The following is a 13,106-nucleotide window of genomic DNA, read 5'->3' as shown; positions in this document are numbered from 1 at the left end:
GCACCCCATCCCGCCCCATCCTGACCCAACTACGGGTGCCTCCCGCCACCGCGCCCCACGGCACCCACACGCGTGGGGCTGGCAGAACCTCGGGGAGCCGGGCCCGTGGCGGGCAAAGGCTGCGGGGACGTGGCGGTGAGCCGAACCGGGGGGGCTGGCCCCCACCGGGGACACGGACCCGGGGACGAGCCTGCCGCCCCCCCGGCCCCACAACCGGCCCCCCCACGACCTCCCCCAGCGGGGGGCAGCCGCCGAGCTCCCCCCCCCGTCGGCTCCCCGCCGGCTCCGGTGCCGTCGCTGCCCGGCGCCCCGGCCGTAGGGCTCCCCCCTGCCGCCTCCCGCTCCGCCGCGGGGCCGGGGGCCGGGGGCGGTGGGGCGGGCGGGGCCTGGCGCGGCCCGGGCCGGCGGGGAGCGGCGGGAGGGCGGCGGCGGAACCGCGGGTGAGCGGGGCCGGGACCGGGGGAGGCCCGCGGGGGGGGGCGGAGGGGACCCCGGTGGACTCCGGGGCTGGCGGTGGGGGGGGTGGCCCGGGGAACGGCCCGGGCCCCGCGGGGCGGGCGGACGAAGGGGGCCGGGACCGGGCCCCCGCCGCCGTGCTGGGGCTGGGGGGCGCCCCCCCGCCGGTCACCGGCTGCTTGCACAAGGGGGGGTCCCCGGGGGCTGCAGCCCGGTCCCGGCCGCTCGCCCCCCCCCCTCCCCCCATGCTCCGGGCCGGCGGCGGGGGGGGGGAAGAAGGAGAAGATGGAGGCGCCGCCGCCCGCCCCCGGCACGGCTCCCCCCGCTGGCCGCGTCCCCCCCGCCGGCACCCGGGGGGGCTCCGGGGGTCCCTGTGCGCCCTGACCCCTTCCCCCCCCGGCTCTTTCCCGCTGCAGGGGGCGACGGAGCCGAGCCGGGAGCCGGGCACACCGCCCGGATGGGCCGCGGCTGGCGAGGTGAGCACCGGGGGGGCGTCCTGGGGACCGGGGGGGGGACCCCGGGGGGCACCCCGGTTACCGGGCGGGCTGCAGGTGGCAGCGCCCCGGCCCCACACCGAGGTCCTGCTGCCGTGGGGCGGGGACCCCCGGCACCCATAGGGTATGGGGAGCATCCCCCATCCCATCCTTTGTGGGGGGGGCACACGGTGGCTGGGGGTCCCCCGCTGGCCGTGCCGGTGCCGGGGGCCGGCGGGACCCGGGGGGCGGCCCCGGGGGCGGCCCGGAGGGAGCCGGGGCGGTGCCAGCCCGGCGGGCGGAGCGAGGCGGCCCGAGCGCATCATGGGGCGCCCCGGCCCAGGTGGGTGTCGGGCCGGCCCGGGGGGGGGCCCCGGTTATCCCCCGCAGCCCCCCGGTAGTCCCGGAGCCGGGGGGGTCCTTTAGGGGCCGCCCGTCGGGGCGCTGGGGGGCTTGGGGACAGCGGGGTGGTGGTGGGGGGGTAACGGGGGGGGTGCTGGGGGTATGGGGCTGGGGGCTGCTGGGGGCTGTGAGGAGGTGGGGTGGGGGGCGTGGGGGGGCTGTGGGGCACGCAGGGATGGGGAGAGGGGGTAGGGGGTGAGCGGGGCAGGGTTTGGGGGTGCTGGGGGGGGTGTCGGAGCTGTAGGGCAGTGTGTTGCGGTGTGGGGGTGCAGAGGGTGCTTTGGGACGGGATGTTTGGGGTGCTGGGTGCTGTGGGGCACGCCACGGGGGGGGGGTGTTTGGGTGTCCCGAGGGCTCTGGGGGTAGGGAGGTGGGGCATGGCAGCGTGGCAGTGCTGGGGGGCAGAACAGGGGCAGCAAGTGGGGCAGGGTCCGGGGCGGCAGGACAGCCCCCACCGTGCCCTGTGCCCGCCCCCCCCCGCGGCTAATCCCAGCTTTATTCTGCTTCACTTGGCGCCTCCTCCTGCCCGGGGCATCCCTCGCAGGCCATTCCCTTGCTTCTGCCCCCCTGGCACCCATTTATTGGGGGTCCTATGGAGTGGATGTGAATGGGTTTTCTGCTGGTGCCCAGTGGCCCCATGCCGCTCCTTTCTTGCCCACAGGCTGCCCGCGCCCCCCAGCCCGCCGGGGGCCCCCCCGCCATGGCCATCGTGCAGACGCTGCCCGTCTCCATCGAGGCCGCCCCTGAGGGGGCCGCCCAGCTCCACGCCGCCGCCCGCTCCCCCCCGTCCTCGCGGGGCGCCATGGGCAGCGTGGGCAGCCTCATCGCCGGCCGGCCCTGCCACGACCGCTCCTGCCAGCCCCCCGGCGGCGGGGGCTCCTTCCGCGTGCACGACGGGCTGCTGCGGGCCAGCCCCCCGGACCCCCTGCTCCACGCTCTGCCCCCCAAAAAGCCCTGCTCTGCTGCGCCCGGCGTCGCCCATGCCTACGCCAACGAAGGTTTCCACGGGGAGTGGCTGGAAGCCGCCTCTCCTGTCAGCCCCTGCAGCGACTCGGACGAGGCCCGGGATGACCGAGCCCCCAGCGGCAGCATTCGGGGGCCACCCCCCAAGCTTGTCCCCGTGTCCGGCAAGCTGGAGGAGGTATGGTGGGAGAGGTGCTGGGGTCTCTGCTCAGCACCCAGTGCCGTGCTGGGGCTGGGGGCCTCGGGGAGAGGTGCCTGGGTGTGTGGGTAGGGGCTGCGTGGTCACGTTGTCCCTATCCCTGGGGGCAGAGGTGGTCTCTGCGCTCCTGACCTCCCCTTCCTGGTGCCAGGGGTGGGCTTGTGAATGTGGGAGCCTTTCTGACCCCACTGGGTGGTAGGGCTGGAGCAGAGAGCATTTGGTGGTTGTCTCCTTCAGCACGTGGAAGCAACTGGGTTGGGGACACCTCAAAGTGTTGCATGGGGACAGGATCAGAGGGTTACCAAGCCCTCCCCCTGTGTGGGGCCAGCCCTCTGGAGGCTGCCAGGTCCCGGAGCCACGCTCTTGCCTCTTTCCCTTCCCAGAACGTGGAGAAGACCCTGATCCGCCCCATGGCCTTCAAACCAGTGGTACCCAAAATCAGGACTGCTCCGGGGCCGGCCAGCCTGGGGGTGCGCCCGGCGGCCCCGGCGCTCTCGGAGAGCCAGGTGAGCCTCACCCACTTGCTGGGGGCCGCCGGGGCCGACAAGCCCGGCTCGCTGAGCTGCCGCGCCAGCAGCCACTCGGGCACGCTCTCGGACTCGGGGCGCAACTCCCTGTCCAGCCTGCCCACCTACAGCACGGGCTGCAGCCAGCACGCCGAGGCGGGAGCCCTCCCGGCCACCCCCCACGGCCACCCTGAGCCCCCGGGTGGCTACCGCCCGCCGGCCGGCCCCTCCAACTCGGACAGCGGGCGCTCGTCCTCCAGCAAGAGCACGGGCTCGCTGAGCGGCCGGGGCCGGCCCTCCTCTGAGAGCGGCTCCTGCGGGCGCTCGCCCCTGCCCGGCGAGGAGGCCCTGCTGGTGCGCGAGCTGGAGGACAAGCTGCGGGAGAGGGAGGCCGAGCTGCAGCAGCTGCGTGACAGCCTGGACGAGAACGAGGTGGCCATCTGCCAGGTAGGTGCCCGCGAGCTCTGAACGGGCCTGGGTTTGGGGGGGGGGGGCTCCTCAGTGGTGCTGGTGGGGGAGTCATACAGCCCCCGTGCGTGGGCCTGCTTTTGGAGCAGGGCCTCAGAATTGGGTTGTCCCCATGGTGTGGGGTTGAGGGAGACTCTGGATGCACATTTTGGGGTCTGGCATGGGGGTGGCAGCGCCCCGTCCTGCTCTGGGAATCTCGGTCCTCCAGGACCCACCTCCAGCCGTGAGGACGTGGGGGTGGCGGTATGGGGGTCCCCATCCTTGGGGGGCCGCGCCGCCTACCCAGCGTGCGCCCGTGCCCAGGTGTACGAGGAGAAGCAGCGGCGCTGCGAGCAGGAGCTGGAGGGTTTGCGGCAGCGCTGCGCGGCCCAGGTGCGGCAGGCGGCCCAGCAGGCGCAGCGCGGGCAGCAGGTCCTGCAGCTCCAGGTGCTGCAGCTGCAGCAGGAGAAGAAGCAGCTGCAGGAGGACTTTGCCCAGCTGCTGCAGGAGCGGGAGCTGCTGGAGCGGCGCTGCGCCTCCTTCCAGAGGGAGCACACCGAGCTGGGACCCCGGCTCGAGGAGACCAAGTGGGAGGTGAGCCACGACACGGTGACGTCCCTGCTTGGTTGGGCAGGGGGCGACCGCCGCGTCCCCATCCCCGAGAGGCTGGGACGGGGACGCAGCACCTGAAGCGCCGCTGCTACCCGCAGGTGTGCCAGAAGTCGGGGGAGATCTCCCTGCTGAAGCAGCAGCTGAAGGAGTCGCAGGCGGAGCTGGCGCAGCGGGGCACGGAGCTGCTGGTGCTGCGGGCGCAGCTGCGGGAGGCGCGGGCCGAGCTGCAGGCGGGCGAGCAGCAGGCGCGGGGGCTGCAGGAGGCCGCCCGGCTCAAGGCGCTGGAGCTGGAGGTGTGCGCCAACGAACTGCAGCGCCGCAAGAGCGAGGCCGACCTCTTCCGCGCCAAGGCGGGCCGGCTGGAGCAGGAGGTGGCGGGGCTGCGGGAAGCCGCCCGCGGACGCTGCTGCCCCGAGCCCGGCGAGGGCTGCCCGGAGCCCGGCGAGGAGGCGCGGGGCACGGCGGGGCTGCGGAGGCAGCTGGAGAGGCTGCGGGCGGAGGTGGCCCTGGAGAGGCGGCGCGGGCAGGAGCAGCGGGACGCCTTCGAGCAGGAGCGGAGCACGTGGCAGGGCGAGAAGGAGCGGGTGATCCGCTACCAGAAGCAGCTGCAGTACAACTACATCCAGATGTACCGCCGCAACCGGCGCCTCGAGCAGCGCCTCCAGCACCTCCGGCTGCAGGGCGAGGACCCCCCCGTCGTCCTCAGAGCCCTGCGACCCCCCCGGGCCGGACCCACCCTTCGAGGAGATCACGGCCACCGAGATCTGAGACGCTGCCTGCCCCGGCTCCCTGCTTGGACAGCGGGGGTGCTCCAGCCCCTGGGATTTTGGGGGCTGGGAGCGGGGGCCCCCACTCTGCCCCCGCTATGCAGAGACCTCCGGCGCTGGGAGGGGGCAGAGGGGACTTCGGGAGCTGCCCCCTCCCTGGCATCGAGGTGTTGGGGTGAGGTTGTGTTGGCCCCCCCGCTATGGCAGAGGGGTGCCCCGGAGCTATGGGGCGGGGGGGTGCTGCGTCACGGCCCCGGGGCCGCCTGGGGCTGGTTCCTGCTGATCCTCTTAGCGCCCGGGGATTAGCAGCGCTGCCTTCAGCCGGGGTCACCTTGGGCACGGGGAGGGTGGCTTGTCCCCTCCCTCTTGTCCCTCCCAGCACTGTCACCCAGCCGCTGTCCCCTCGGGAAGCGTGCCCTGTCCCTGCCTTCCCTCCACCCCCCCCAGCGTGTTTGTCAGGGGATTCGTTTCTGTGCCATTTTAAATAACTCTATTTTTATAGGACCTACCAAAAAACAGCGCCCTCTCCGTGCTCATGCCCTGCCTGGCTGTGGACCCCTCACCCCCGCCACCGGGCGCGTTGCCCTCAGTGCCTTCCCCGTGCCCTTGCCCCAGCATCCCTGTGTGTCTCCCCGCCGCCCCCCCCCAAAAAAAAAAAAGCCCAGCACGTGCCCCTGTGATGCCCAGCCTGCTCGGCCCGGGGGAGAGGGGCTCAGTGCGGGGCAGCCAGCGCTGGCCACCAGTGGGGGACGCCTCGGGGACACCGGGGTGGGGGGCAGGCTCTGTGCCACGGGGTCAAACCAAAGGAAAAGCCTGGCCGTGCCCAGCTCTGGCTTGCTCGCCCCCAAGCTGTTTGGGGGGGGGGGGGGGAGGAGGGGGTGGTGGAATTGTATTTTTGTACTTTATTTCGGTTGTGTCCCATTTCCAGAGCCCGGCTCGCCCTTGTACCACCTGGAAACACCGATTAAAAACAAGCCCCTGGCTGTGTTTTTTTTCAGGGCAGCGTCCGTGTGTCCGGAGCAAGGTCAGGTCCACTTGTCCCCCCCGGCTTTTTCATACCCCACCGTGCCCCCACCTCGGTCCCTTTTTGGGCAGCTCCTCCGTGCCCGCGGGTCCCCCTTGTCCCTGCCCGCTGAGGCCGGCCACAGCTCGGTGCAGGAATGAGCCGGCTCCGTGGGGTTGCGGGAAGGCTTCTCGGGCCGGGGGGGGGGAGGGGGGGGGGGGGGATATTTTTGGTGTCACTCCGGGTGGGGGGCGGGCACCCGCACCACCAGCTCCATGGGCTCCTTGGCTTTGTTGCGGTACGCCTGGCGGATGATGTCCACGGCCCGCTGGTGCGTGACGTTCTGCAGGCTCTCCCCATCCACCGACACCAGCTCGTGCCCTGCCTGGCCCCGGGAGGGAAGGCAGCGGGGTGAAACGCAGCCCCAGGAGGGCTTCGGGGCAAGGGGACGGGCCCCTGTCCCACCCTGGGGGGGGGTCACGTTCCCCCCCCCCCCCCCCCCCGCCAAAGGGCAGCTGAGTACCTTGAGGACGCCGCTGAGGAAGGCGGCTCCCCCGGGGAAGATCTTCTCGATCTTCACCACCGGCTGCGCCCGCGACTCGATGCCGCCCGAGATGCTGATCCCTGCAAGGGAGCCGCGATGCCTTTGGGCCCAGGTAGATGGGGTGTCCGTCCCCCCCCCCCCCACACACACACCCCCCCATGGGGCTGTATGGCCTCTCTCCGGCCCTGCACGAGGGCATGAGGCTGGAGGAATGGGAACTGGCAGTGCTGAGGGTTTTACCTGTGTCCCTGTCCCCATAAACAGGCCACCCCTTGTCAAGGGGGTCCCACCCACCCCAAAGGTGCTTGTGCCCAGATGGGGGGGTCCCCATCCCACCCCCACCCCTGGGTCACACCCCCCAAAGCCTCCCAGCAAGACCCACGCACCCAGCGAGTGCTTCAGCTTGGAGAGGGTGACGGTCAGCAGCCGCTCTTCCTCCTCCTCCTCTTCCTCCTCCTCCTTGGGGCCGTTGGCGGCCAGCGCAGCCCCCGCCTCCCCTCCTGGCCCCCCAAAGAGGGGCGCGAGGGGGGCCCGTGCCCTCCGGGGCTTTCCCAGCCCCGAGCAGCGCCCGTCCTCGCCCGCCCGGGGGGGCTCCGCGTGCCGGGTGGGCTGGGGGCTGCGCGAGCGCCTGCGCCCCTCGCGGGGGGACTCGGCCAGCAGCCAGCTGGGGGGCCCTGGTCCTGGGGCGGGCGGGGGGCCGCTGGTGCAGTTGTAGGCGTCCACTGGCACGTCGGGGAGCGGGGTGTAGGAGCGGGGGTGAAGCCGGTGGGGGCTGGGGGATGCCCGTGGACGGGCCGGGCTCGACGGCAGCCCCCCGGCTTCCTCCAGTTCCGGGGCCCCCGCTGGCTTCAGCAGGAAGCCGCCGCGGTAGTCTGCAAAGAGAGGGGCTCAGGGGGGGGGCGAGGCGTCCAGAACCCCCTTGGCACCACGGGCCCTGGATCCTCCTCCTCCAGGGACCCCCCAGGACCCCAGACCCCTCTCTCCCCAGGGACCCCATAACGCCCAGCACCCGTTGACCCCCTCTCCCCCTGGCACCCCCTGCACCCTTCCTTGTAGCCGAGCTCCCCATTTCCGCCCCCCCCCGGACTGTCCCCAAACCCCCGTCCCTTCCTGGCACCCCGGTGGCACCCACCAGGCACTGGCGTGATGAGGTGTCTCTTGGGGGGGACGTCGTGGTGGGCCGGGCGGAGGGCAGGCGACCGCACTGCGGGGGGGGGGGGGGAGAGCAGCGGGGGTCACCCCTGCGCCCCCCCCAAACCCTCCCCATGGCTCTTTGGGGCCAGGCTCTACCTGAGCGGCTCTTGAGGGCGTCGAAGGCTTCCAGCTCCAGGGGCATCACCATGCTGTCGAAGCGGCCCAGGTCCGTGGGGGCCACCACGCTCCTGCGGGAACAAAATGGGGCCGGGCTGCGGGTGGTGACCCGGACGCGAGGCTTTGGGTCCATCCCGGATAGCTTTGGGTCCGCCCCGGGGTGCCCCCAGCCCCACCTCACGTCCCGCAGCAGCAGCACCTTCTCGGGCCGGTCCAGGATGGCGAGCAGAGGCCTCACCAGATCCTCCACGCTGCCCTCGTGCAGGTACTGCGGGCACAGGGCGGGTGTCAGCGGCGGGTCCCCAAACCCCGTGCCCCCTTCTGTCCCCCACCGGGGCCGCGGAGCTGCCCGGCGTCCCCGCGGTGCCGTACCCGGGTGCAGTGGCGGAGCACGGCCGTCACCTCGTCGGGGCTGAGCAGCCGTGCTGCCGTGTCCTGGATGAGCGGGAGCCGTGCCTCGGGGTCGCTGCCGTTGGGCTGCGGGGTGGCGGGGCCGGCCAGGGCCAGGATGCTGGCACGGCGGCTTTTCTCTGCGGGGAGGCAGAGCAAGGGGTGGCCAGGGGGGCAGGGGTGCCCCGTGCCCACCGCCAGCCCCAAACCCACGCACCCCACCAGTGCTGGTGGGCTCGACCCGTGCCAAAGTCACACAGACATGCAAACACACGCAGCTCCAGATTTGGGGACAACCCACCCCCCCCCCCCCCCCGGTGCCACCCCCTTGCTTGGGCACACCGTGCAGGGACAGGCGCATGCAGGAGCTGCCCCGCAGCCACCCCGTGGGCAACCCGCGTTACCCCGCTTCAGGCTCCGGATGACAAACTTCTGCACAGCGCCTACTGCAAGGGAGACGGAGACGGGTGAGCGCCCGTGGAGAGGCCAAAACTGTGCACACGGGGACCCCCCCTTTCCACACTCCCCCCCCATGCGATGCCCCATAAGCGGGGACCTGTGCCAGGCCGGGGCCCTGCCCCTCAGCCCGGTACCTCTGTCCCCATCGGGGCGCCCCGGGGACTTGGCGCGTGCCCGGCGCTCGGAGCCGGGGGGGTCCTGGCTCGGGGGGGCCCAGCTCTGGCTGGTGGCACGGCTGCCCTTGAAGAAGAGGTTGACGAGGGTCTTGGAGCGGTGCAGCCCGGGGGAGGCCCCCCGTGCCCCCTGTCCCTCCGGCTTCTCCTTCTTCCGCTTCTCCTCTGAGGATAAAGGGGGTTGAGTTGAGGGGTTGGGGGCTGGCGAGGGGGGGTTGTGGGGCATATCTGGGGGGCACCGACTGGAGGAGAGCCCCGTGGGGGGGGGGGGGTGCAGCGCCCCGGTGCCTACCGGCGACGGTGAGGTCGCTCTGGGAGCGCGTGATGGGCTGCCGAGGCCGGCTGAGCGCCAGCAGCAGCGCCGTTTTGGGCGAGTGGGTGAAGGTGCGGCGCGGGTGGGTGCCGGGGGGCTCGCGGGCGCCCTGGCCCCGGATGGCCGTGTCCCGCAGCAGCTCGGGGGGCCGCATCGTGCGCCGCGTCTCCGGCAGCCCCTCGGTGGCCGGGTCCGTCTGCATGGCCCGCTCGGCGCGCTCCCGTGCCCAGCCCCGCCGCGGCCCGTCCTCCGTGGAGATGGCCACGTCCACGGTGCGGGTGGGTGGCCCCGGGGCCGCCGCCGTCCCCAGCCCGTTCGCCACCGCCGGTGGTGGCCCCGAAGAGTAGGAGGAGATGGAGGAGCTGGTCTCTGATGTCTGCGACAGCTGCTGCAGCTGCCCGTTGGTCACTGCAAAGGCACGGCGGGGACACGGGGTGACACACCGTGGGGACGCGGGAACTTTGCATCCGCCCTGAGGACGGGGGGACATGGCGACTATAGGGCCATGGGTACTGCAGGGCCATAGCAAAGGGATGGGGACGTGTGGGGCCATGAGCTCACAGGGAGCATGGCACGGGGATCCTTGTGTCCCCTCCACGGATGGGGACACAGGGGACCCTGCAAGGCCATGGGCACTGTGGGGGTGCTGACCGTGGCACAAGGAGCTTTCTGTCCCTTCCCAGGACAGAGGACATGCGGGGACCCCATGGCACACAGAGCTTCTCCCTCCCCACTTGGGCAAATGCATTGGGGAACCTGTGCCCTCCGGACATCCCTCCCATGGGGGGTCCCAGCCCCTCCATGTTCCCCCCGGTACCCGGGCGGCTCTGTCCTTACAGCGGCTGAGCCAGCAGTACTCGGCCACCATCTCCTTGTAGGCAGGGAACCTCCCGGTCTCCTAGGCACAGAGGGAGAAGATGTGGGGGTCAGCGCGTGCCGGCCAAACCCGATCCGGGTGCCAGCCATGAATAATGCATCCCCCTCCCACCAGCCTGAAACCCAACCAGCCTGCGGCCATGCCGCCCCCCCCCCCCCCCCCCCCCCCCGGCACCGGGATGAGCTGGGGCAGAGCCAGCGTGGGGGCACGCAGACCCCCCGGGGTCCCGCGGGGCCGGACACGGGTACCTTGATGGTCAGCATGATGTGGGTCTGCCCCTTGAGCACCTCCACCGCCTTGCTATGGCTTATGTCTTCGAACTTGACTCCGTTGGCTGCAAGGACTTGGTCGCCCACCCGAATGCCGTTCTGCTCTGCCAGCCCCCCGGGGTCCACCCTAAGGACAGCAAGGGGGGAAGGATGGGGACAGGGCCCCACACCTCTCCCCGGGCAGCTCCATGCCCTGGCACCCAGGGTGGTGATGCCTCAGCATCAGCCAGGGCGGGGTGCTGAGCCCCAGCGGGAAGCCGGTGCTGTGTCCCCCTCGTGCCCCCCAGAGCCGAGGACACGTGGGTGGCCGTACTTGGAGACGTAGATGCCGAGGCCGAACTCGCGGCCGCCGCGGATGTTGAAGCCCAGGCAGTAGTCGTCGGAGGTGGTGTAGAGGTGGACGATGCGCCGCAGGCCGTCCTCGGAGCCGCTCTCCGACGGCGTCGAGCCGCTCTTCTCCACCACCAGGCGCCTGTTCACCACGTCCACCCTGGGGCGGGGTGTTAGGGGGTGCTCAGGAGTCCAGCTCGTGTCCCCCAGTGGGATGGGGACATCGGTGTCACCCAGCGGAGGACAGTGATTGGGGCGGTGAGGATGGGGCTCGCACCCGCCCTGCCCGCTCCAGACCTTCGTATCCCCTCCTGCACCCTCCCTGGGCTTTCCCACCTTTTTGGGGACCTCCAGTGCAGCCCACCCCGAGGGTGCCCCACTTCTGCTTCCTCCCTGCCCCACAGCATCCCCCACCGAGCCCTCCACGGGGTTTTGGGGTGCCGGTGCCCTGCTCACCAGGCCGTCTTCTCCTTGGAGAACTTGATGCCCGGCACGCGGCCCATGCGCCGCACCACCATGCGGAGGCGGTTGTTGCCGGTGAGGACCTTGACGGCGCTGCTCATGGTGATGTTCTCCAGGCTCACGCTGTTCACCTCCGTGATCTTGTCGCCCACGCACAGCCCAGCCTGCTCTGCGAGGGGCGAGCGGCTCGGACGGGCACCCAAAATTGTGCCAACGCCCTTGCCAGGCGCCCTGTCCTCCCCATTTGTGTCCCCAAGCTCATCCGAACCCAGCGGGTGCAGGAGATGCCACCAAAGCTGGCACCACCCCTGTGGCACCGCGTCCCCAGCGGCTCTCCAGAGCATCTCGGTGGCACGTGTCCGTCCCCACCGGTGTCCCTCGCCCCGTCCCACTTACCGGCTGCGCTGCCCTCCTCCACCTTGCTCACGAAGATGCCCAGCCCGTGCTCGGAGCCACCACGGACGCTGAAGCCCAGCTTGCCGTCCGCGCTCTTCTCCACCGTGACGGCGTTGATAACGTCACTCTCGTTGCTGCTGGCTGCGGGGACAGCCGCGTCACCGGGCTGGAGCCGGGGGACGGGACCCAAATATCCCTTCCCGTGGGCCCGGGGGCCTGTCCCACGCACCTTCGATGGGCGAGTTGATGAGGATGACGCGCCCCATGGGGGACGTGGCGCGGGCGCTCCGCACGGCCCCGTTGAGCAGGCGGCTCTGCTTGCTGAGCAGGCAGCGGGGCGCCAGGCTGGCCTCGCTGCTCGAGCTCCGCGACCGCCCGGGCACCGTCATCTCCGCGTCCTCCCAGCCCTGGGCCATGGCGGTGGCCGAGCAGCCGGGCTGGGGCTCGCCGGGTGCTCACGGGGCCGGGGCTGCCCGCCGGCTGGGGGGGGCCGTGGCACCCTCCAGCAGCACATGCCCGGGCTGGGGCGAGCTCCTCAGCAGCGCAGCGCCGGGGCCGGCTGAGGGCTGGCGGCAAGAAGGGTCCCGGGCACGGTGGCACGACCTGTGGGGACAGCAAATGACGTGGGGGGGCCCCCTTCATGTCCTGTGCGTGTCCCCCTCCCCCCCCCCCCCCCATTCCCCGCACACCCCGTCCCATTGCGCCCTGGGGGACGCACGGCTGCGGGGCTCCCGGGGGGCACCGCGGGGACCTCAGGACCTGGCGGCCGGGCAGGATCCGGCCCCGCGGAGATTTGCAGCGGGAGGGGGGCATCTCCCCCCCATCCCCGTGCCCTTCCACGCCCCCCCGCCCCCCCCCACGCTCGCCCCATTCCCGCGGGGGGGGATTTTCCCAGCGTGGGCGCACTGCCCCCCGCTCGCCCTGGCCTGACCTCCATAAATAAGTGATGTCGCCATGCCTGCGGCGACAGCGAGGGGGACACGGCGGTGTCCCCGCCACCCGGCAGCACCCCCAGACGGCCCCATTCCCCCCCCCCCCCCCACCATGTCCCCAAGCCCCCCTCCGGCAGCACCCAGCGGTGCCCTCTCCCCGACGGGGCGCACGGCTCCGGGGGCCCCCCTGAAGCCTCCGCGCTCCCCCCCCCCCGTGCCCTCCTCACCTGTCCCCATGGTGCCACCTGCGAAAGTGACACCGGCAGCGCGGGGGGGATGGAGAGGACGCGGGGGGGGGGGACACGGCGCCGCCTCCCCCCGCCGCTGCCCGCGGGGATTGGCCGTCCCGCCGCTGTGCCGGCCGGGGGAGCCGTCGCTCAAACTGCCGGGGCTGGCCCTGAGCGGGGGGGGGGGAGCCCCTTGTCACCCCCCCACCCCCCCCCCCACCCCCGCGGGACGCCCTGGGGGGGGGGGCGAGGGGGACGAGGCTCCCCCCGGGGGGGCTGCGTGGGGCGCTGGATGCGGGGCAGGGCTTTGCGCACAGGGGGAGCGAGGCGCGGGGCGGGTGCGTGAGTGTCTGTGTGCGTGGGGGTGTGCGTGTGCCCGCCCCCCCCCCCCCGCGATGCAAGCCGCTGCCCCCCCTTCCCCACGGCACATTTCACCCACTCCCAACCCCCCCCCACCCCCCCCCCGTGACCCACGGCGGGGCCGGCGCCGCGAACCCGACACCGCGGCGGTTTCAGGTGATGCGCGGCGGCCCGGCGGGGCGCGGGGGGGTGGGGGGGGCGAGGGGGGGGGCTGGCAGCCCCCGCAGCGCCGCGA

The 13,106-nt window shown here is 72.6% G+C and overlaps 2 protein-coding genes across 2 annotated transcripts; one reads left to right on the top strand and one right to left on the bottom strand.

Annotated features, from left to right (window-relative positions):
• Positions 1-707: 707 nt before the first annotated feature.
• Positions 708-4,963, top strand: LZTS2 (leucine zipper tumor suppressor 2; the record flags this gene model as incomplete). Its single annotated transcript, XM_040562869.1, is given in 6 exon segments — positions 708-932; positions 1,993-2,472; positions 2,877-3,446; positions 3,771-4,040; positions 4,157-4,759; positions 4,761-4,963. Coding segments are annotated over 6 exon segments (2,214 nt in total), but the record flags the coding sequence as incomplete, so codon positions are not given.
• A 27-nt stretch (positions 4,964-4,990) lies between these two features.
• PDZD7 (PDZ domain containing 7) lies at positions 4,991-12,574 on the bottom strand. Its single transcript, XM_040562863.1, has 17 exons — positions 12,512-12,574; positions 11,582-11,955; positions 11,353-11,493; positions 10,951-11,125; positions 10,478-10,654; positions 10,144-10,291; positions 9,856-9,916; positions 8,998-9,426; positions 8,667-8,870; positions 8,478-8,519; positions 8,056-8,213; positions 7,860-7,951; positions 7,663-7,754; positions 7,505-7,576; positions 6,759-7,244; positions 6,352-6,452; positions 4,991-6,213 (listed from the first exon to the last, which is right to left on the bottom strand). The coding sequence occupies exons 2-17, from the start codon at positions 11,766-11,768 to the stop codon at positions 6,064-6,066; spliced, it is 2,715 nt and encodes a 904-aa protein (XP_040418797.1). The 5' UTR covers positions 11,769-11,955; positions 12,512-12,574; the 3' UTR covers positions 4,991-6,063.
• Positions 12,575-13,106: the final 532 nt, after the last annotated feature.

Source organism: Cygnus olor, chromosome 7, assembly GCF_009769625.2.
Source record: "Cygnus olor isolate bCygOlo1 chromosome 7, bCygOlo1.pri.v2, whole genome shotgun sequence".
Lineage (NCBI taxonomy): Eukaryota > Metazoa > Chordata > Aves > Anseriformes > Anatidae > Cygnus > Cygnus olor.
Note: the sequence above shows the minus strand (reverse complement) of the source record. Positions and strands in the feature narration are given on the sequence as shown.

Excerpts from the sequence above, each read along its gene's own strand:
- PDZD7 (XM_040562863.1), bottom strand. The coding sequence starts at position 11,768 with ATGGCCCAGGGCTGGGAGGACGCGGAGATGACGGTGCCCGGGCGGTCG. Across the intron at positions 9,427-9,855 it reads GTACTGCTGGCTCAGCCGCT|TGACCAACGGGCAGCTGCAG; the intron begins GTAAGGACAGAG and ends GTGCCTTTGCAG. Across the intron at positions 8,871-8,997 it reads GAGCGACCTCACCGTCGCCG|AGGAGAAGCGGAAGAAGGAG; the intron begins GTAGGCACCGGG and ends CTTTATCCTCAG.